At 41.6% G+C, this 24,305-nt stretch overlaps 1 protein-coding gene across 7 annotated transcripts in view; it reads left to right on the top strand.

Moving 5' to 3' along the window:
- The window catches only part of DGKI (diacylglycerol kinase iota), a 513,862-nt gene that overhangs the window by 364,134 nt on the left and 125,423 nt on the right, over window positions 1-24,305 (top strand). For all 7 annotated transcript variants that reach the window (XR_009600539.1, XM_060415131.1, XM_027968850.3 and 4 more), the window contains one exon: window positions 3,233-3,333. Coding sequence is in view for 6 of the 7 variants with exons in the window: in XM_060415131.1 (XP_060271114.1) it covers window positions 3,233-3,333 (101 nt within the window). In the remaining variant the exon portion in view is untranslated. The remainder of the gene's footprint in view (window positions 1-3,232; window positions 3,334-24,305) is intronic.

The raw sequence follows: 24,305 nt of genomic DNA, 5'->3' as shown, positions 1-24,305 counted from the left end.
ACCCACCCTCTTTCCCACTTAGTATCCATGCATTTATTCTCTACATCTGTCTCTCTCTTTCTGCTTTGTAAATAAGATCATTTATACCAAATTTTTTCAGATTCTGCATCTATGTATTAATATAGAATATTTGTTTTCCTCTGATCTCACTCTGTGTGATAGTTTCTAGGTCTTTACAAATTACCCCAGTTTTGTTCCTTTTTACGGCTGAGTAATGTTGTATATATCTACCACACCTCCTTTCTCCATTCCTCTGCTGATGAACATTTGACCTGATCTGAGGCACCATTTGATAGCAGCCTAGACTCCAGGAACCCTAGTCAGAGGCTGGAGTTAAGCCAGGTTCCCCAGTTAAGAGGCTGTCGCTGTTGGAAAGGTGGGAGGTGTTGTGGGTGCTGAGAGAAGATGGGAGATGATAGTAGGAGAGTGACCGTGTAGGAAATGGGGAAAACAGCATGTCCAGTGGTTAGTGGGGGTCTCCATTCTGGAGATGAAGTGAGGGAATATTTGAGAATTCGTTTGGGATCTGGAAAATGCTATAATATTGGTGGGACAGTAGTGTGTGGTGGGAATCAGTGGGTTTGGATGAGAACCTGGGAGGCAGAAGTATGTGGGCAGAGAGCAGATACTGATGGCCTTTGAGAAAGGTGGCTCACACCGGTTAGCCCATGGGGAGCCCCCTGGAGGAGGGCTGTGGGACTGCTCCGCAGTTCCTCTCTGGATCCCATCTCCCGCTCTGCAGCTGTTGTGGTGGCCCAGCTCCTGACTCGACATCTCAGACCCTTGGAGAGGACTGGAGCTCGCAGCCACTAGCCCCAAAAGCATTGTCTTGAAAAACGTTTTGATGGAACTCTTCAACCTCTGCCCTCTCTCTTCTCCTGTTACAGAGCATGTTGAGCTGCCATATACTATGCTTCCGTCTTCCCTCTTATCTACTGAATATTTGCTAACTATAATCTTTGCAGTTAATTAAGGTGAACTCGACGTTAAAAAGATCAAGCCCCTCTTAGGACTTCCCTGGTGGTCCCGTGGTTAGGACTTGATGTTTCCACTGCAGGGGCACGGGTTTGATCCCTGGTCGAGGAACTATCTTATATGCTTTGTCCTGAAGCCAAAAAAAAAAAAAAGATCAGGCCCCTCTTAATTTCAAAATGAGCATCTGGTGCAAACATTGTGTGATCACTCTGTTGATTCTTTCCTATCTACGTAACACTAACACCTAACATTAATATAATCCTTCCTTTAACTCATGCCTTGAACTACCATCTATTCACATATTAATGCACTTTTAAAATAATTATATTAATATTATTTTTCTAAAAATGACAATACTGAGTAAGAAATAATCCCCAAATCCCACCAGATAGAGGTAACCATCTCAGACAGCCTATTGAACCTTTTCTTCAGATCCTTCTCTGTAAAACCCTGAATTCGGTAGTTCACATGGAAGAGATTATGCCATATATAAGTTTCCATGACTTTTTTTTTCACTTAACAATATGTTGTAGTCAGACTTTCTTCTAAATGAAGATGCTCGTTTGTATTATTTGTCCTGCATTCTCCTGTTTGTACCAAAGGTTTAGTTAACCACCCCACTGTCGATTATTCATTAACCAGAGTCTGAGCACCACGCAGGGATCATCTGACTCTGCTAATCCAGGCTCTAGGGCTTGGCTGTCAATCTTTGTGATCCTTGGCATCATATAATAGAAGGAGCATGAAGGGGATGAGTAAAGAATCCAAGACTCTGCTCCCAGCTCTGTCACTCAGTAGCTCTGTGACCTTAGACTCACTTCATGTTCCTGAACCTCAGGTGCCCTCTCTGTAAATGGTGACACGGGGATGCGTGATACAAAAGGTCTGTTCTGCATATTCACAAATGTGCTTCAAACCACATCTCCCATCCCAACTTAAATATTCATGTCAGTTTTATTCATCAGTACTCGTTAAGTTGGAATCTGTATGGAGGGAGTTATTATACTTTTCCCTAAAAGGAAGTTTTAGACAAGAGAATGAAATTATTTCTCCTTCTTTCAGAGTTGCAGTGAAATTGTGTATGTGTGAATGCATGTGTGTGTGTGGTGTGTGTGTGTGAGGCAGGGGTGGAGGTATCCTGACAATATTTTAAAAGCATCACTCTGCCCTTCTATCCATCTTTGTCCTCTTTCTTCCCTCTCCCTCCCCTTCCTCCTCTCTTCTTCCCTTCCTTTTTTCTTTCTGTCCATATTTTCCTTCCTTTCTTCTTCTCCTTCCAGTCCCTCCCTTCCTGAGGTGAACTGAGGACTGATGCTCTTCTTTCTGCTTTAGTCAGTGGGAACTTTCATCCCATAACACAAGATAGCAGAAGCCACAAAGACAAGTGGGATTGCGTCATACTAATTTATCGAAGAAATGTGCGATTCCATAGTGGTGATGATGTAGATCAAATTATTTCACTCAACTGATGCCCATGATTAAACCATTTTGAAAATCTGAGTTAAAAACACCCAAAGAATCCAGGTGAAAATATTCTGAGGGTAAATAGGATGCTTTAGAAAGTTTGGTATGACCCCCTTTTAACTGTTCACTATCTATCCTGAGCCAGTTTGGATTGAATTCTTTTAAAATGGATGAAATACTTCAGTCTCTTCCTAAAGAATGTATTTTGTGCTTATTTTAACACTTTTTCTCCATTTGGGGTTGCTCAGTGGCGTCATACAGGCAACATTTATTTGTAGTTTGCTTTGACTGAGAAATGTTCTCAGGGGGTTTGAGGTGTGCAGAGCCCTTTCTTTTCCAGTCCTGTGCTTTCTGGCTTGTTGGTATGCTGTTCATGTTTTTCTGTATCTTCTCAGAGCCAAGCCATTCTGGGCATATCTGCTAAAGCAGTTCTTTCCAGCTCTACACCACTTCTCACCATTTCAGATTAGCTACATCTAATTTACTGTGGAACTGAACACATGATATTATTGGAGTTTTTAATAAGTTAGTAGTAAAAAAACAAAAACAAAGCCTCCAGAAGCATTTTCTGCTCATTCCCATGTTATTACCTAAATTCCAGAAACCTGAGGTTTCCAGAGAGGTGTTCTCCAGATAATTGCTGTATTCTGGTCAAGAACCCATGATTCTGGTTTGAGTGTTGACTCTTTTTCTTAGCAGAAAGAGTCAGTATTGCCTTTAGTCCAGCAAGGGGCTTATGACTCTCAGTTCCACGCTCTCCTTGATATCTGACCTCTTGGTTCTTGTTTTGCAGTCCCCAGTCTGTTCCAGACCGCCTGAGGATCCGGGTGAACAAAATCAGTTTACAAGACTATGAAGGATTCCACTACGACAAAGAGAAACTCCGGGAAGCCTGTAAGTTGGAAGTGCCTAAGGGGTGTGATGGGATCAGCTCATTTTCAGTCTTTTGGTCCTCCTTGCTTTGATGGATAGATTCATCTCTGTCCGGAAGTCATGGTTAAAGAAATGTAAGAATTAAAGATTTTAAAATTAAAAATAAAAATAAAATAAATAAAACTTCATGTAAAAAAAAAAAAAAAGAAATGTAGGGAAGCATAGTAACACATGAACCCAAAGTGATGCCATATAGGCTGAAGAACATGGAACTAGGAAAGGAAATTAGAATAAAGTAGCTCTGCTCTTGATGCTATGTTAGGATCTCTTGGTTTATTAACCAGCTTAGTCTCAGGTTTACATAAAATGGGAAAAGCAGAAAGTTGGTGACACCCTATGGTATAATAACATCTAGGAAAATCTTAAGACAGCATGCATCCCTTCTTGGAGACTGTGTTACCAATTACTGTCCTCATTCTTCATGCTGGTGTGACAGTTATCTGTGAAGACACTTCCTTCACTTCTAGCTGTTATGTGATTATATGACATCTAAGAAAGATCCACAGCACTGTAAATGTCAGGGTAAAATGAGTCATTGATGAGGTGCCAGTGTTTCTGAAATCTTAGATTGAGCCAGTGTATGAATGCCTTCTCAATGTTCGTATTTTCCATATGCTTCTTTAAATATATAACCAAGTATTAGTTCACTTTGTTCATCATTTCATATTTATTGGACATTTATTACCTTCTAGTCACTATTTTAGATCCGTATCTGCATATGATATATGAAGTAATTGGGGAGGGTTGACCAGAAGCAGTTAAGACTATAGGTGTGTTAGATATTAGGGTTCTGGGTTCCTTCTTAACTGTGGGGGCTGATAGTCAAGTTCCATAAAGTTTGAGAAGATGAGGGCCAGTATCCAAGGGCACAGACAGGGATGCCAGCAGAAAGAAGTGTCGTGTAGAACCAAAGATTTATGAACTAAAACTATCTCCAAGTGTGGACCTACCTGCAGGTATAGAAGATACAGATAGTTAAAACTGGCAGGAATGGAGTAGGGGGCACATTTCTGAGCTTTGATTCTTGAACTTATAATCAGGAGTGTGGTGTATGGGAGGGAAGTCCCAAAATCCAGGACAGTCTCAGGGTGGGCAGGGACTTTGAGATCCAGATAAAGCAAAGAGCATGGATCCACACCGCCACCCCCCAGCCCCCATAGTCCAGACACTGAACCTACCAGCGCATCCCGTGTGGCATTTCTCTCTCATCCCCTCACTGCTTCTTCATCTTCTTCAACCCTCTTCATCCCTTCTGTAAATGTCAGTACCCTTTAGCTTCTCCCCAGTCTTCTCCTCCATCCTTCTCTCTTGTTCCCTTTAGTAAGAATGCTTGAAGGTGAAGGAGGAGCAATTCCCTGAACTTCTGCATTTCCCCCTTCTGCCAATGGCACATTGTATTTTCTAATGTAAATGAGATTACAGACTAGTGCAAAATCTAGGTTAACCTGTAAGGTGGTGGGCCTATTTGTTTGCAATGGAATGTGTGGCTACAGTGTAAATTAAACTGCCTTTTAGAGGCTACTAATGATAAAGAATGGTGTTTTATGTTCTTTTCTTACAAACTTCTAAACAAATAGCTTAAGTTTGAAAAATCAGAAAGATCCTGGATCTCAAGCCAGAAGTGTTTTGCAGCTTACAAAGAATCCTGAGGAGAGTCAGTTGGGAGTGGGGAAATATTTGAACCTTTTGACTGAAATGAGATTTGAGGCTTATCTCTGGATTCCAATGATCTATCTTTTCTGGGGCATTATCTGTCCACTATTGCCAGAAGTAATTGTGACTTGAGTTTTTACAAGATGACATTTCCTGGCAAGTGCTCTACTCATCATCTCTTCTGTGATAAAACATCTCTGTGAGTGAACTTCTGATCTGAAATTGGAGGAGGTGATGTGGTATAAATATAAGCCCAATAAATTCAGCCATATCTTGGGACCCCAAAGAACAAAGAAACATTCAAAGAGGGAATTAAAGCATTATCTCATTCTAAAGATTTGAGGAAAACACCATATTAGAAGTAAAAGTGACCAGCTCAGTCATTCTGTTTTTAATAAGTGGTGATGATGCTTCTCAGTTGCAGTTGTTCAGGGAAGTTTGTCCTTGGGGGTTTGTGAATTTATTCTTATTCACTCTCACCCTTTTTCCCTGGCTCCAACTTGCAAGAGACTACAGATGCGTTGGAAGACCAACAGTTCAAATTGAATACAAAGGGGAAAAACCAGTTCAAATCCAAATGCGCAGTACATACCAAAATAGGTGATTTCAGAAGCGTTAATAAAATGAAATGCAGAGAACACATTTGAGATAAAAGGCACTCCAGGAAGGTGCTCTGACCTGCATCCCAGAAGAACAAAATGGGTGAATCCCACTTTGGTTGTTCATTTATTGTCAACATCCAAGTCTAAACTAGAGCAGTCCTGCATTACTGGTTTAAAAAATTAGTTCTCTTTTTTGATTATACATCAAGTGATTCATCCAGATAGCATGCGGCTGTTTGCCTTTACTGTTTAATAGAATCTTGCTCATGTGTCTGGCTTATTATTCATATTAGATTATAAACTCAGATGTTTGTGTCTTACAAAGCCTTGCTTCTCTCTGTAAGGCAGGACTCCATGATAATCACAGAATGGCAGCCCTTTTAATGACTATGTTTATTTTGGCATAGAGAAAATTGGCTATATATTTTAAATACTTCCTATCCCCCTTCCATTAGGCCCAACTGACCTGGCAGCTTCTCCTCTGAAATATAACAATACAGAGAGGTAGAGCTTTTTGCCAGTCTCTCCCTCTGCCCTTGTTGATAAATTTCAGGCTTACTTATAACAGTTAAAGTCTTTTACCCTGGATTTATGAATTATTAATCCTCAAGATAATGGTTATGATATCCAAGAGAAGAAATTCTATTCAACTTGAATTAAAATAAAGAGAAAGTGGCCATCTTAAAAATAATAATTCTTAATGTAAGGCTATAATAATTATAGCAGAAACTCACTCCCATAATCTGAATGAAGTATATAAATGAGTCCTAATAAAGCATATAATCATGTAGTCTAGGCAAAGGATAATCAGTTCAGTTCAGTTCAGTCGCTCAGTCGTGTCTGACTCTTCGTGACCCCATGAATCACAGCACGCCAGGCCTCCCTGTCCATCACCAACTCCCGGAGTTCACTCAGACTCACGTCCATCGAGTCAGTGATGCCATCTAGCCATCTCATCCTCTGTCGTCCCCTTCTTCTCCTGCCCCCAATCCCTCCCAGCATCAGAGTCTTTTCCAATGAGTTAACTCTTCACATGAGGTGACCAAACTACTGGAGTTTCAGCTTTAGCATCATTCCTTCCAAAGAAATCCCAGGGTTGATCTCCTTCAGAATGGACTGGTTGGATCTCCTTGCAGTCCAAGGGACTCTCAAGAGTCTTCTCCAACACCACAGTTCAAAAGCATCAATTCTTCAGCGCTCAGCCTTCTTCACAGTCCAACTCTCACATCAGTTTTTCTTAAATTTCTCATATTTCTAAGTACAAAAAGTTTCATTGACACATGGCATATAGGTTGGTTGGTATTTAGAATAACTTGATACTGGCCAAGATCTAACTCTGTCTCTGATAAGCTAACTAAACTCTGCTTCTGGCTTCAGCTCCCTCTGTATGTTTGAATGGCCACAATGATTCATATGGGCCTAAAACACAAAAGTAAAAACCAGTTTGAAACTAATTGAAAACAGAGGTAGCCTATAAAGGTTGGAGGTGCTAACATTTTTTGTATATCAAATACAGTGTTCAGCCACCCTTTTACAAACAGCATCCAGTACAATGGGTATTATCTGCCCATTTACAATTTAGCAGATCTATATAGTTATAATATCTCAGTATATTATCTGACTGATGATTATGGCTAGTTAAATATTTAGGCAGTTGTTCTAAGGGGCTTTCCTCATCTTCTGTTTAATGATTTAGTAAAAGACTCGAAATGTTTGGGTTTGCATCTTGCTTGCAACCTTGACAGAGTAATTTTACTGATGACCAAATCTCTCATCTCTCAAATGAGAATATAATTGCAGCCTCGTAGGGTGCTGAGGGTTAAATATAATGTTGTATATGAAGCCCATGCTGCACAGCCTGGCAACATTAGCAAGTTTTCCCAAAATGGTAACTCTGATTGTTGGGGTTGCTGTTATGAAAGACACTGCTGGCATTGCCCTTCAATATACAGCTCTGAAAGTCAGGCTCAGAGCTGCTGCCCTGTTTTTATGTATCTTCTCACCAAATTGCACACATCATTGCCACCTTCCAACTCACTTCAAAAAGAGGATTGAAAACACTAGGATATATTACAGAAAGAAAATATAAGTAACCATTTGATTTACTTTTATTTGGGATGGCCGTGATGGCCAGATATTTCTACTTATGAAATCCTTATTTAGAGATCAGGTCAGATATCTACAAACTCTCTTAAGTCCCTATACATTTTCTTAAGTGCATCAGCTGTTATCCATCACAGAATATTTAAAAACAAACTTTACTTTTGAATAATTTTAGATTTACACAAAAGTTACAAGGATGGTACTAGGAATTCCTGTGTACCTCTTACCCAGTTTTTCTTGTTAAACATTTTATATTTTCATAGTGTATTTGTCAAAGAAACTGATATGGCTTTATTACTGTTAACTAGTCCCAGGGCTCCCTGTTCTGGGATCTAATCCAGGGTACCACGGGCCTCTGGTTGGCTTGGCTCCCCAGGCACCCCTGGTCTCTGGCCGTTTCTGTCTTTCCTCCCCACACATCCCCCATGATGTTGCTTGTCTTGAGGAATACAGGCCAGTGTCCTGCACAGTATCGCCTATTGTGGTTTCTCTGTTATTTTACTTATAATTAGGTTAGAGTCATAGGTTTTTGGAAAGAACCCTGCAGAGGTAAAGTACTCTTCCCCATCACATCAGGGGTTACCTGATGCCCACACAACATGCCTGGTGATGGTAACCACCTGATGCCCACATTTCATGCCTCACGATGGCAACCTGATGTCCTGGTAGGCTGTATCGGCCAGGTTTCTCCACTGTAAAGTTACTGTCTTTTTCCATTCCCTGTGCCATTCTTTGTGAGTCACCGTACTTTACTCATCTTCAAAATAGGAGAATATGGATCGTTGGATTTTTTTAATTGTTTCCAGTTTTTATGTTTGACTCGCTTGCCTTTGATAAACATGCCAAAATGCTGGAGCCATTCACGAATCGATGCATCCATGCTTCCAAAAACTATCCGTTTGTGCCAGTTACATGCTGGATCTCACCCTAAATGCCAGGCACTGCAAGATGAAATCAGGGCATGTAATGTTACAGTGTCATTTATTCAGTACTCATGTATTGAGTGGTTTCACTGAGCAAACAGTGGTGGAAAAAGAAAAGCAGAAATAATCCCTGACTTGCAGGAGCTTTTCCTTATAAGATGAGGATTATGATAGAGCCATGGAAACACTATGTGTCTGTTTCCTTAGTAAACAACATTTAAATAACTGTAGGAAGGGATGGAATATATAAGCAAGGATGACAAAAGCCAGGCTAACCACTAATTAGTTGAGTAACCTTGGGCAATGCATTCACCTTCTTTAGGCTTCAGTTGTCTTATCTCCTAAATGTAGTGGTTAAACTCCATATTTCCTCAGAACATACTGTATCATAATAAATGTTTAGCCCTATAGAAATTACACAGGACTGAAAATATTTTCCTCCCAATGTGTTTACTTAGGAAAGTTTTTAAAGCTCCAACATCATTCATTGTAGTGATTGCAAGTGTCAAAATGCGTTGTGCATTTTGCTTTGAGTTTGCTAAGAACATGGATTTTCCCCCCTTATCGATTGCTTCATCTAAAATTGAATCTTTCCCCCTCATTTAACAAGTTGACAACAGGCTTGTTCAGTGGAGATTAGACCTCCATTTGGTGGATGTAGATGTTCCATTTTGCAATCTGTCTGAGGAGTTAAATGATGTCAGTCTGTCCCCTGAAGAACACCGTCCATTCCTTTGCCAGTGTTTATGCTTATTTCTATTTTCATGAGTTGAAATTTACTCAAGAGCTCTGTGTTTAGTTTCCTTTACTGTTCTACCCTATCTCCTGTCTGTATCTTCTATTTACCCTTAATAAAAAGTGTGTGTGTATGTGTGTGTTAGTTGCTCAGTTGTGTCCAACTCTTTGCAACCCCATGGACTGTATAGCCCGCCAGGCTCCTCTGTCCATGGAGTTATCCAGGCAAGGATACTAGAGTTGGTAGCCATTCCATTCTCCAGGGGATCTTCCCCCTTGACCCAGGGATCAAACCCAGGTCTCTTGCACTGCAGGCAGATTCTTTACCATCTCAGCCACCAGGGAAGCACATGTATACAGAAACTGAAGTCCAAAAAACTTAAGGAAAATGTCTAAGGGTCTGACATTCTGATACTTATTTAATCACTCTGCTTCTTATTTTTTTTCAGGAGTAGTTATTTTCTTTTATAAAATATTTTTAATAGCATATTTGTTTTTAAATCTTTAGCACACTGTCTCAAATGCTTTTTTTATATTTAAACTGATATTCTCTTAAGTGACCAGACTCTGGTTTGTTGGACAAGTTTCTGTTTCTGAATCTTCCTCACACCCCCCCAAATAAATCATCTGTTCATAAGTTCAGCTTGTATTGGATTGGCTGAAAAGGTCACTTAGGTTTTTCTGTAAGATCTTAAGGCAAAACCCCAAAAGAACAGTTTGGCCAACCCAATGTTTATTGGCTACTTACCATATTTCAGATGATGGGGATACTGAAAAGTACCTGCCCTCATATGGCTTATACTCCTTTTGAGAGACAGATAAGTGAATAAATTGTATAATACATCAGTAAATTCTATCAGGGGAAATAGAGAAAGTGATACAGCATCCTGTTTTTGCTAAGGTGATCAGGGAAGGATTTCTGAAAAGGTGGCATTTAAGCAGAGACTTGAAAGTAAAGGTTGAAGCACACCAGAGTATGTGAGGGAAGAGTGTTTCTGGGCAGAGGGAGTAGCCAGTGCTAAGGTCCTGTGATCCGAAGACCTTTGGACTATTTAAGGTACAAGGAAATCCACGTGGCTAGTATCTCATTAGTTGGGTAGAGAAAGGTACGAAGTGGTTTTGAAGTTGTAAGAAAGGGCTGGCCCATGGAGGGGGCTTGTTGGCTATGGAGAGGCTTCGGGTTTTATTCAGAATGTAATGAGAAGGTCCAGGAATTATTTGAGAAGGAGTTTCACATGTCTGCACTAATACTGAATAGTTCTAGCTGCTGAGTGGAGAATTGATTGCTGGATTGTGGAAGTAGAATTCAGGGCACCAGATACAAGACCTATAGGACATTCCAAGTGATATTTATGCTGAAAGTTGAGGGAAGTTAAAGCAGCAGAATTGGTGTCTGTTTTGGAGATAATGCTGGTAAGATCAAAGGATGGTTTAGCTGCACCATGTAGGAGGAAAGGGTGATTCAAGAATGCTTCTGAGGTTTTGACCTCAGCAATAGCTCAGTTGGTAAAGAATCCGCCTGCAACACAGGAGACCCTGGTTTGATTCCTGGGTTGGGAAGGTCTGCTGGAGAAGGGATAGGCTACCCACCCCAGTATTCTTGGGCTTCCCTTGTGGCTCAGCTGGTAAAAAATCCCCCTGCAATGCAGGAGATCTGGGTTTGATTCCTGGGTTGGGAAAGTCCCCTGGAAAAGGGAAAGGCTACCCACTCCAGTACTCTGGCCTGGAGAATTCCATGGACACAAAGAGTCGGACAGCTGAGCAACTTGCACTTTCACTTTCAACTTGGTGTATAGAGGTGGGGCTGACATAGAAGACCCCAGTGCAGCCAAGAAGCACAGAGTGAGCTAGTAAAATCCAAAACAACTGGAGAGCTTGTCAGTTGAAGGCCAAGAGAGGAATAAATTCTTTTATTTTATAAAAGAAGAGTGACAATGGTGTCAAATGCTCTGTGGAGGTGGAAGGTGATGCGCGCTATGAACTGGCCATTGGATTTGAGTAAAGGGTGGTTATTAGTAACCTCACAAGAGGTTGTAGAGGAAAGAAGCTGAATGGAGTAGGTTCAGGTACAAGTGGGAGCAAAGGAATTGCTTCCATGTAGATCACCCTTCTGAACTGTTTAAATGGAAAGGAGAAATGGAAGGGGAGGCTGGATATGGAATCAAGGGAGGATCTTTTTTTGTTTTGTTTTCTGATTTGTAAGCTAGTTCAGCTCCATGGACTGGTGTGTGTGCTCATGGGCCAGTCCAGGAGAGAGTGAGAACTTGAATCAGGAGAGAGAGGGCCAGGTACAGGAGCGATGCCTTGGCGTATCCAAAAATGGGGTCCAGTGCACAGTGGAGGGATGGGGCAAGTCCCCCAGAGGATACAAGGGAAGACAGAGGAGTAGGTGCAGAGGCATGTAGGTGGGGGATTTGGTACCAAGAAGAGGAAGGAGTTATATTCTGATTACTTTTATTTTCTCAGTGACGTAAGAAGCAAGCAAGTTAATGGTAGGGAAGGGAAGTGTGTCAGTGGTCAAGGAAAAAAGAGTTTGAAAGAGTCACTTGAAGAGCTGTACAGTGAGTGGCCTGGGAAGATGCCGAGCTATATGGTAAATTTGGAACCTTGAACTCCTTGGCTTTTCGAAAGCACCGAAACCCTGATTTGTCAGTTTCTGGGGATCTTCTTGGCTTATACATGAGTGTACTCCTTGTCTTACAAGACTCAAATGCCAGGGGGATATTAGACTGAAGGATGATGATCTTATTTTTAATATAATCCCCTTCGTTATCTAACCTTATGATCCAAAGCCTTGCTTTGTTTACAAGAAAGTAAGAAGTGATTCCAGAGCTTTGCTTTATTAGATGCTAATGATGTTAGGTCTCAAACAAGGAAGTAGCCTGAAGTGTTGATATTATTGTTGTTTTTCAGTTGCTAAGTCGTGTCTGATGCTTTGCAACTCCATGGAGTGCAGCACGCCAGGCTTCCCTGTCTTTCACTATCTCCCAGAGTTTGCTTAAACTCATGTCCACTGAGTCAGTGATGCCATCCAACCATCTCATCCTCAGTCACCCCATTCTCCTGCCCTCAATCTTTCCCAGCATCACAGTGTTTTCCAGTGAGTCGGCTCTTTCCATCAGGTAACCCAAGTATTAGACCTTCAGCATCATTCCTTCCAATGAATATTCAGAGTTGATTTCCTTAAAAATTGATTGGTTTGATCTCCTTGCTGTCCAAGGAGAGTCTTCTCCAACACCGCAGTTCAAAAGCATCAATCCTTTGGTGCCCAGCCTCTCTATGGTTCATCTGTCACATCTGTACATGACTACTGGAAAAACCATAGCTTTGACTGGATGCACCTTTGTCAGCAAAGTGATGTCTCTGATTTTTAATACACTGTCAAGGTTTGTCATACTTTTCCTTCCAAGAAGCAAGCATGTTTTAATTTTGTGGCTACAGTCATCATCCACAGTGATTTTGGAGCCCAAGAATATAAAATCTGTCACTGTTGCCACTTTCCTCCCTTCTGTTTGCCATGAAGTAATGGGACCAGATGCCATGATCTTAGTTTTTTGAATGTTAAGTCTTAAGCCAGCTTTTTCACTCTCCTCTTTCACCTTCATCAAGAGGCTCTTTAGTTCCTCTTCGCTTTCTGCCATTAGAGTGTTACCATATATGAAGTTGTTGATATTTCTCCTGACAATCTTGATTCCAACTTGTGATTCATCCAGCCTGGCAGTTTGCATGAGGTACTTTGCATATAAGTTAAATAAGCAAGGTGCCAATATACAGCCTTGACGTACTCATTTCCTAATTTGGAACCAGTCTGTTGTTCCATGTCCAATTCTAACTGTGGCTTCTTGACCTGCATACAGGTTTCTAAGGAGGCAGGTAAGGTGGTCAGATACTCACATCTCTTTAAGAACCTTCCTCATTTTGTTGTGATCCACACAGTCAAAGGCTTTAGCATAGTCAATGAAGCAGAAGTCGATATTTTTTTAGGAATTCCCTTCCTTTTTCTATGATCCACTGATTGTTGGCAATTTGATCTCAAGTTCCTCTGCCTTTTCTAAATCCAGCTTGTACATCTGAAAGTTCTTGGTTCACATACTGTTGAAGCCTAGCATGAAGGATTTTGAGCATTACCTTGCTAGCATGTGAAATGAGCACAGTTGTATGGTAGTTTGAGCAGTCTTTGGCATTGCCTTTCTTTAGGATTGCAATGAAAACTGACCTTTTCCAGTCCTGTGACCACTGCTGGGTTTTCCAAATTTGCTGTCATGTTGAGTGCAGTACATTAACATCATCTTTTAGGATTTTAAATAGGTGTAATCCTGTCGCCTCCACTTGCTTTGTTCGTAATAATGCTTCCTACGGCCCACTTAACTTCACGCTCCAAGATGTCTGGCTATAGATGAGTGACCACACCATCAAGGTTATCCCAGGCTCTAAGACCTTTTTCGAATAGTTCTTCTGTGTATTCTTGCCACCTCTTCTTAATCTCTTCTGTTAGGTTCTTGCCATTTTGAGACCCATCATTTGGAAGTATATTCTTAAGTCTTGCCCAAAGGAATATTTTTCCTTTTGGTTGGTTTATCCTGTGTACCCACCAACCCCCGCCCCAAACACACACGGAGGCAAATAATGACTAATTCTCACTGCTTATAGAAAAGCTTAGCCTGCTTTGTTGTTACCTTCACAGGTCACCAATTCTGGTATATGAACTCAGATGGTTGTTACATTTCTTTTTGAAGACCTTCTTCTAAGAGCTTTGTATGGACTTATTACTTTTTCATTCATCATGTTAATGTGTGGGTGGTGTGCTGTTAGCCACAGCAGAGTCACCACTCTTATTATAATATTTAATAATAAATAACACTTAAGAGTCTTCATTATGCTTCATAGTTTATAGAGTGCTGTTGCATACACTGTCCAATGGTCACTGTTACAGGGACACTTCCAGCGGTGGCCTCACACAGACTCATGTAGCTGCAACAGGATTGTAATAAGAATTTACACCTTCTCTCTTGTAACCCAGTATACCTTCTAATACACAGTTCCCCTTCTTTGTAAAGACATAGCTGTGCACTTACAGAAATGTGATGTGCTTTCAGGAAGAAATTTGGGATCATAGTTCTTGTTCTTGGTTGGGTTCCCTGGGAAACACACTTTGAGACTTTTGAGCTTAATGTGTAGGAGGTTCACTGGAGACGCTCCAAGAGGAGGATGAATGTGGAGAGCGAGGAGTAGAACTGGGTCGAGGAACAAACTGAGCTGTGATGCGACTGTAACAGAGCACTCCCCGGACATTTGGACCTGGAATGGCCATTGAGAATGGTCCCAACCGAGGCAAGGGTTACTGGCGAGTATTCAGGCTGTCCGCAGGGAGGAAGCAAGCCGTGAGTGAGGTCATGTTCTTCTTAGAGAGGGACTCAGCTGTGAGCTGTCAGCAGAGCAAGCGCTTTCAGCAGCTGAGAGAATGAGGGCTTCAGTTCCATCGTGGGTCTGAAAGGCCAGTGTGGGAAACATATCTGTTCTGCAGTCACCGTCTGGTTTGCATAACCTGGCACCTGCTTTTGAACTCACCCAAATCCTTGAGTCCATTCATTCACTTCATGTGACAACTATTTATTGAACACTTACTATGTACCAAACTGTTCTAGGAACTAGGAATTAGGCTCATGCCTCACTAACCTCCAAGTTTCTCTCTTTGTAGTATCTTTTGGCCTGTGCTTACATATTCAGTCGTATCCGACTCTTTGTGACCCCACAGACTGTAGCCAGCCAGGCTCCTTTGTCCCTGGGATTATCCTAGCAAGGATACTGGAATAAGTTGCCCTTTCTTCTTCCAGGGGATCTTCCTGACTCGGGAGTGAACCCAAGTCTCCTGAGGCTCTTGCATTGGCAGGTGGATTCTTTACCACTTGAGCCACCTAGAAAGCCCAACCTCCCACTATGCCAAATTCAGGGTATTGGAATATAAGCTAATTGCTTTCTTTAGATGTTGCAGAATGAGCTAAGGAAAATGGAAGACTAAAATGTTAATGCTGACCTTTTCTTAAAGGTTCTGTTTGCCCAAACTACTATCAATCTAAATAATTCTCCATTTGGAATTTGAGTAATTAAAACTGGAAACTTAAACACAGAGTAATATAAATTTCAGGCTATTTCTAGCCAAACATTGTAGTCAGAGATAGCATGATAGTTTGATCTTCAGCAGGTTGGATATTTTTTCTGTATGTTGATCCGGTTTATGGGTAAAGATACTGAACTAAACAGAACCAAGGACAGAAATGTATGCTGGTCTGAAAATAACCTCTTTGTAGATTGATTCAGAACCACAATTTTATTTGCTCATTACAGAGATAAAGCGTCAGGCCTTCCAAGTTCATGCTGGTGGAAAGCACTCTTTAATTCTTACTGGGCTTCCCAAATCCCTGGTGCACTGCGTTCCTTCCGGAGTCACTGATAAGCAGGGTTGGAGTGTTCCCTTGGTTGTCGGATGCTGGCAGTGTGTTTTCTTAGAGGCCACCATAGTTCTCGTTGCTACATGGCAGTTGTCTACATTGTTTACTCTTTGCTTCCGCAGAGAGACTTGGGCCTCTACAGCAGATCTTAGGACATCTGTGACTAATTCTTCATGTGTACCCAGTCAGCTCAGTTCAGAGCTGCCTGACTGAATGGTCCTTCAGCATCTGTCAGTGACCTTGCCCATCACCATCATGTGTAATGGACAGTAGCATGTTAAACTTGTGAAAGAGATGTGAACCAGTGTCTCTAAACATCATTTTGAGTACAGTATTAAAATTTTGAGTATGGTTATGAATCCTTGCTTTTGAGCACTTAATATTCCATCTTGATTTTCACCTGTGTTTGGATAGCCAAACCACGTAGCCAGCATTTTCATGTCCCTGTTAAGTACTCGTTGGTGGTTTAGCCCCTAAGTTGTGTCCGACTCTTGTGACCGCACGGACTGTAGCGCTCTGTCCATGGGATTCTCCAGGCAAGAATACTGGAGTGGGTTGCCATTTCCTTCTTCGGGGCATCTTCCCAACCCAGGAATTGAACCTGGATCTCCTGCATTGCAAGTAGATTCTTTACCAACTGAGCTACAAGGGAAGCCCTCCCTCCCAAATGCTGGAGTGCTGGCAGTAAATTATCAGTGGTGGTTCTTCCCTGTATCCAGGAATTTTGCAAATATTACCTTCTGAATGAACGTACCTGGACAAAAATTACGTTATTTTCCAATGTCCATTGTCAGGCGCCTTCTGGAACCTCACAGTTAAATGCTGCTGTCATATTTAACCCTGGCAGTGCATTCCAAGGAATTTTATAAACCACCTTGTTGTACTAGAATTTCATTGTATCAGACACTGGAAATCTTCATTGAAATGAAATTCCTTTCGTCAAAAATAGAACTTTACATCATTGTCAGTAAACTTTCAGATATGACACTTTCTAGACCTTTGGTTTCTATTATTAATTAGAAGACTGTATTCAGACTTTTGGGTTTCCCTGGTGGCTCAGATGGTAAAGCATCTGCCTGCAATGCAAGAGACCTAGGTTTGATCCCTGGGTTAGGAAGACCCCCCCGGAGGAGGGCATGACAACCCACTCCAGTATTCTTGCCTGGAAAATCCTCATGGACAGAGAAGCCTGGTGGGCTACTGTGCAGGGGATCGCAAAGAGTCAAACATGACTGAGTGACTAAACACGTTGGGCCTTTTCCCTTTATTTGCTCCTGGATTATTACTAGTAATGTGTTCAGCCTCTCAGTTGTGTCCAACTCTTTGTGACCCCATGAACTGTAGCCTGCTAGGCTTTTTAGTCTGTGGAGATTTCCACACAAGAATATTGGAAATGGGCTGCCATTTCCTACTCCATTTAGCAGTGATACATGAACCACATTTATCCAAAGTAGGAAAAAAGAAAGCTCATGCAATGTTAAACATATTAGCCTTGATTGAGTTGCATTCTCCCTGACCCCTTTCATCTCTTCAGAAAACTGCTTCAACGTCTTTTTTGTTTGTTTGTTTCTGAACTTCTCTTTCTTACCTATTCTTCTCCATTCATCATGTGCTGTATGCTGATGACTGGAAAGATAAGAAGAAAAGAATCAGTGACTCTTATTTCCCGAGATGACTCGGTCTGAGCCTTGAGTGGATGTCTGGGGAGTGACAATCTCCCCTTCTCTCCCCCCTCACTCTGAAAGTGAAAGTTGCTCAGTCGTGTCTGACTCTTTGTGACCCCATGGACTATACAGTCCTTGGAATTCTCCAGGCCAGAATACTGGAGTGGGTAGCTGTTCTCTTCTCCAGGGGATCTTCCCAACTCAGATATCAAACCCAGGTCTCCCACATTGCAGGTGAATTTTTTACTAGCTGAGCCACAAGGGAAGCCCAAGAATACTGGAGTGGGTAGCCTATCCCTTCTCCAGCAGGTCTTCCTGACCCAGGAATTGAACCAGGGTCTCCTGTGTTGCAGGCAGATTCTTTACCAACTGAGCTATCAGGGAAGCCCCCTACCTGCTTGTTATTCTCCAGACTTGAGAATATTCTTTTCCCCGATTCTGCCTATAACAACATCCTAACTGTGAAGTCCCTTTCAGATATTTTAGGTGTTATCAGTTGCCTTTGAGGCATTTATAAATGCGTCTTATCAACCATCTTTCCAAGGGCCACTTACTTTTTTGTTATTTCTATTCTCTCTCCCTCCCCAGCCTCCCTCTCTCCTGCCTTCTTGGTTTTCCCACCCTCCCTCTAGCTCAGCAGGCCCCAGTCTGCTGTATTGTCACCAAGTGTGTGCTGCTGCTGCTGCTGCTAAGTCACTTTAGTCGTGTCCAACTCTGTGCGACCCCATAGACGGCAGCCCACCAGGCTCCCCCGTCGCTGGGATTCTCTAGGCCAGAACACTGGAGTGGGTTGCCATTTCCTTCTCCAGTGCATGAAAGCGAAAAGTGAAAGTGAAGTTGCTCAGTCGTGTTCGACTCTTAGTGACCCCATGGACTGTAGCCTACCAGGCTCCTCTGTCCATGGGACTTTCCAGGCAAGAGTACTAGAGTGGGGTGCCATTGCCTTCTCTGCACCAAGTGTGTGAGAAGGTGGTAACCGCCACGGCCACTCTAAATCCCCTGGTTCCTTTCTCTCTCACCGTCTGGTTGATTATGGAGCTGGCTTGTCATATCTCCTTCATGTGTCTCTAGCCTTTACTGTCCCTCCTCTGTTCCAGACTCTAGCATCGCTCATTTCATTTACTGCTCTAGCTTCCTAACTCACCTTCCTGCCACTCGCCTTGTTTTCCAGTAATTTGCCTTCCACATTGCCAAAGGATTCTCTAATATGTTGTCAAAGAAAAATTGCACAGAAAAGTTAAACAGCCAAGGAAGACTTTATTCAAGACTGTTGCAACAGGGGTCAAGACAATGGCAGTGGGGAAAGAAAGTGAACTCTGCCGGAACAGAAGACCGAGACTTTTCAAGAACTGGGGTGAACAAGTGGAAAAATACTGGAGGACTTGAGTCAATTTGATTGGGCTGTCTGTGTTTGCTAATTGTCCCTTATTAGCCACCTGTTGAGGCTGGGAACAGGAGTACTCATGAATGATTATATTTCTTTTTTTTTTTTTGGTTTATTTTTCATGTATCTGTTTCCAGGTTATTTTTTTTAAATTCATCTTGTTTCTTTCATTTTTTTGTTATTTTTTGGCCACATCACATGGCCTGTGGAATCTCAGTTCCCTAACCAGGGCTTGAACCTGGGCACCCTATAGTGGAAGCATGGAGTCCTAGCCACTGGATTACCAAAGAAGTCTCCAACAATTACATTTCAAAGAGATGGGTCCTAGAGTCTTAGGGAGTGACATCCAGGGTTGTTCTTTGGAATTGATGTCCAGCGTTGTAGAACCAGCAGATAGCTGGGAAAAGATTTACATCTCAAAAGGGCAGAGAAAGAATTTAATAATTGCAAGTTTTCTAAAGTAAATCCTGGGGACTTTGCTGAAGGTCCAGTAGCTAAGACTCTGCACTCCCAATGTAGGGAATCCAGGTTCGATCTCTGGTCAAGAAACCAGATTCAGCATGTCGCAGCTAAGACCCAGGGCAGCCAAATAAATACATAATTTTTTTTAAAAAATAAAGTACTCTACAAATGGGAGATCAGGGCCATTCAATCAGGAAGAAACTTGTCCAAAGTTTAGTCAAGTTGAGGGCAACTTTAAGCCCCACCTTGCTGCTGCTGCTAAGTTGCTTCAGTCGTGCCCAACTCTGTGTGACCCCATAGACGGCAGCCCACCAGGCTCCCCCGTCCCTGGGATTCTCCAGGCAAGAACGCTGGAGTGGGATGCCATTTCCTTCTCCAAAGCCCCACCTTAGTCAGTGTCAATCTGAAACCATTTTGTGCTGCAAACCTTTGCTCATCTGCCAATCCTTTTGAGAATAAAGTTCCAGCTCCTAACATAAACAAGTCAACCTCTGGCCATGGTCTCAGCCCTTTTTACTCTGCACCTCCCTAACTTTCCCAGTCCTGAGCATTTGCTGCTTTTCGTGCCTTGGTTTCTTAGAGTCTAAGGATGATCTAAGATTTAGAGAAGTCCGTTTGTCTAGAAAAACTCTTGTGTCTTCTGTCAAATGTCATTGTTTTCTTTACTTGGGAAATAACTCCTTAGGGGAGGAGATCCTGCACTGTGGTCCTAAGTGCACTGGGTTCTTGGCTATCAGCATTCTTCGTACAGTGTGTATCATCACGAGGCTGTTTTTGTATCACTCCCCTTTCCCACTCTCCTATAACACCCTGAGGGCAGGAAGTGTGTCTTTCTTGATATTATATGCCCAACTCCTGGCATGGGAGTCTGGCACAAGACTGTCTCTGTCATGAGAAAATCCTTAAAACTTGTTTGTTGACTAATTAAGTGCATGATTTGTAGACCTGAAAAATATTTTGGCACAATCCTTTATATATACAATACAAGTTTGCCAAATTAAATGAACATGAATACCATAAGTTATTCAAGATTATTACTGCCAGAGTATTTAAAAAGAAAAGTGACTTGCCTGTTCCTTGGATGGCCTTCTTAGGTTGTATACCATCAGAATAAAGAGCAGAATTTGACCTGTAGTTTGAAACCCAGATTGGTAGAGAACCTGCTGGTTTCTGGAAAGCACATCTTCAAAATATCATCCTTGAATCAAATGCAGTGGAAACTGCATAGTGACTTTTATCTTATGGGTGACATTTTAAATTAACTGGGGAGAGGACTAGGTTCGGCTCAAGCCGTGAAGTTCAAACTCTAGGATCATTTTTCATCACGAGCACCGGGGGTTATGAAACCTTTGACAGACCCAGGCACTGCACGGTGGGATGGAAGGGTCTCAGGGTGTTATGTTTCCTTTTGAATGCTAATATGCCCATTAATTTCCCCTCTTGGTTCCAGGTGAACAGTGGGCAGGTAACAATGACAGGTTGTTGTACGATAAACCTGTGGTATGCAGGGAGAAAATTGGATTGAACTATTGCCTACTCATTCTGTCTAATTATCATCAGCCATCAAGTTAGAATTTTCATGCCGTGATAACCCTGACACATTCAGAACTAATGAGGTAACGTGGAAAGATTCCACGTGGCCCCTGCCGTCCTCCCTCAGGGCTTTCCTTTCTCTGGTCCACGACCTCCCCTCCTTGATGTTCCCCTCCAGCCCCTTATCATCTTGTTGGTTTTTTGAATAGTGGTTACACTCTGGCTAAGAAAGCAAATAATATTTGTTTTTCTGTATGTCAGTATTCTCTGGTGACAGCAAAGTATCTGTCTGAGGGAAACTCAGAACGGTTTCTTTTTTCCCTCTTTGCTCTTGATTTTTTAATTTTTTTAAATCAATAGACATTTTTTAAAAATTTCTTCTTATTATTATTTTATTTTAATTAGAGGCTAATTACTTTACAATATTGTGGTGGTTTTTACCATACATTGACATGAATCAGCCATGGGTGTACATGTGTTCCCCATCCTGAACCCCCCTCCTACCATCCCATCCCTCAGGGTCATCGCAGTGCACCAGCCCTGAGCACCCTGAAACATGTATATTATCTTATGTGAAACAGATCGCCAGTCCAGTTTTGATGCATGAAATAGACATTACCTTTTAGATAACTTTTAGATTTACAGAAAAATGAAGTCTAAGTAGAGTTCCATATATCCCCTCAACCTCCCCCAGCCTCCAGTACACATAGTTTCTCCTACTGTTCACATCTTGTGTGAGAGTGGTACCTTGATAGAATTGATGCAAAAGCAGTAGTATGTTCTTATTAACTAAAACCCATACTTTACAATAGGATTCATCCTTTTGTTCTACAGTTTTATGGGTTTTCACAGAGGTGGGACATGTGGCCACCATGACAGTATCATACAGAACAGCTTCACTGCTCCAACTACCCTCTGTGCTTCACCCGTTCATCAGTCCCTCCCCGCAGGTCCCGGGCGACTACTGATCTGTTTGCTATCTCCTTGGATTTGCCTTTTCCAGAATTCCATATAGTTGGAATCATGCAGTATGTGGCCTTTGCAGACTGGCTTCTTTCCTAACAGTGTACATTCAAGTTTCCTCCATCATCTTTTATGGCTTGGAAACTCTTTTCTCTTTGTTGCTGGATAACATTCTGTTGTGTGATAACCACTGTGTTTATCCTTCCACCTATCAAAGAATATCTCAGTAGCTTCAAAGTTTCAGCTGTTAAAAATAAAGATGCTATGAACATTCATGGGCAGATTTTTGTGGGGGTCTAATTTTCAACTCATTTTGGTAAATACCAAGTAGTTCAATTGCTGGATCACATGGTTAGGGTGTGTATAAAGTTGTAAGAAACTGCTAAGCTGTCTTCCAAAGAGGTTCTACCATTTGGCATTCACACCAACAACGAGAGTTCCTGTTGCTCCAGGTTTTCACTGACATTTGGAATTGTTCATTTTTTTTTTTCTATTTTATCTGTCATAGTAGATGTGTAATAGGGTCACATTGTTGTTTTAATTTTCAATTCTCTAATAACACATGAATGGAAAGCCCAGTGGTTTAGCGGTAAAAATCTGCCTGCTGTGCGGGAGCTTTGCAGATGTTGGTTCGATCTTCAGGTCAGGAAGATACCCTGGAGCAGGAAATGACAACCCACTCCAATATTTTTGCCTGGGAAAACCCATGGACAGAGGAGCCTGGTGGGCTACAGTCCATGGGATTGCAAAAGAGTCAGACATGACTTAGCAACTAGTCAACAATATTTATGCTTTGTTGTCATCATATGCTTAATATGCTTATTTGTCATCTGTGCATCCTGTTAGGTGAGATGCCAGTTCAGATCTTTCGTCCACTTTTTAATTGACCCTCTTATTGTTGAGTTTTAAGAGTTCTTTGCATATTTTGAATGCTGGTCTTTCATCAGGTACGTGTTTTGCCGATATTTTTTCCCCACTCTGTCTTGTCTTTTTGCTTTCTTAACAGTGCCTTTCACAGAGCAGATGTTTTGATTTTGAGTCCAAGTCATCAGCTTCTTCTATTATGGATCATGCTTTTGATGTTGTTTCTGTCATCAAACATAACGACCAAACCCAAGCTTGCCTGGCTTCACTCCTATCTTATTTTCTAGGGAAAAAGTTCTTTTTCAGACTGTTTGCCTCTGAAGATGGCGTATTGTTGTTTTTGTGTTGTTTAGTTGTGTCTGACTCTTTGTGACCCATGGACTGCTGCGGCGTGCCGGCTCCTCTGCCCTTCACTGTCTCCCAGAGCTTGCGCAAACTCATGTCCACTGCATCCGTGATGCTACCTAACCACCTCATCCTCTTGCCACCCTCTTCTCCTCCTGCCCTCAATCTTTCCCAGCATCAGGGTCTTTTTAAAACTGCTTATAAATTGATAGAAAGATAGCAAAGCTTTGACAAACTGTATTGATTATGTCAGTAAACCTAAAATTAATGCTTAAGGGAATGTCAGCCTTTTAAAAGTGTATCTCTGAAGAGGGTTAGCATAAACTACGTTCATTTTAAGATTATCTGTGCATTTGATGGTTTTGCCCATAAAATTCAGAATGCGTTTCTGTTTTACAAATTTTTAACCCCATTGTTACATTTATTGTTCTTTTCAGAAAGCAGCAACCTTTTTATTCAGCCTTAACAGAGCCTTTGAAATTCTATTATTTTTCTGTGTATATTTAGAGCTTAAAATCCCATCTTTGTAAACCTTTGCAGTTTCTGAGACGCTTTTCCCTAAGGTCTCACACCTTCTTTTAATGATCCCATTGAAGATATCTTGTGATTTGAATAGGTAAATAGCTCCTTTAGCTGCAGCTCTGTTTGAATGGGAATTGCACTATAATTGCTCATGTGTCATATAATTAAATCCTTTCTTTCCTTTTAACTGCTGAGCTTTCAGCCCTTTCTTTCCATCGTGATACCTTGTTGAACACATCACAGTGTCTTGCAGGGAATGAATTAGCTGCTGTGCAGTTTCTCCCTTTTATAAATCTCAGTAACAGGTTCATGTGGATTTTGTGGCAAAGGTGGTTCTTTCTTGCTTTGGCTCCAAGGGTCTTTGCTTGTGTCATAAAGCAGCCAGCTGTGATTCCTTGCAGGTCTGGTTGATTCTTTCATTTGTATGCTTTGGTTTAGGCTTGGCCTTTAGAAGCTTTTTTGCAATATCATCTGCTATAGAAGTCACTACATTTGATCTGCTGAAAGTGACTTTATGAATGGCTGGTACATGTTGATATGGAATTAGAAGAAATCCATGAATTTAATAAGGCTTATAGGAATGAATATAGAATTGATTTGCAGATACTGTGTTCTGCAGACACTGACATCTTTAATCCTCACCATGACTCAGGCACCATATCTGTCTTTGCATGGAGAATTCACATACTAAATGGGAGAATAATCAAGGACAAGTTAAGTTCCTTGAGTAC

The sequence above is a fragment of the Ovis aries genome, chromosome 4, assembly GCF_016772045.2.
Source record: "Ovis aries strain OAR_USU_Benz2616 breed Rambouillet chromosome 4, ARS-UI_Ramb_v3.0, whole genome shotgun sequence".
Classification (NCBI taxonomy): Eukaryota; Metazoa; Chordata; class Mammalia; order Artiodactyla; family Bovidae; genus Ovis; species Ovis aries.
This window is presented reverse-complemented; position numbering and strand designations above follow the sequence as displayed.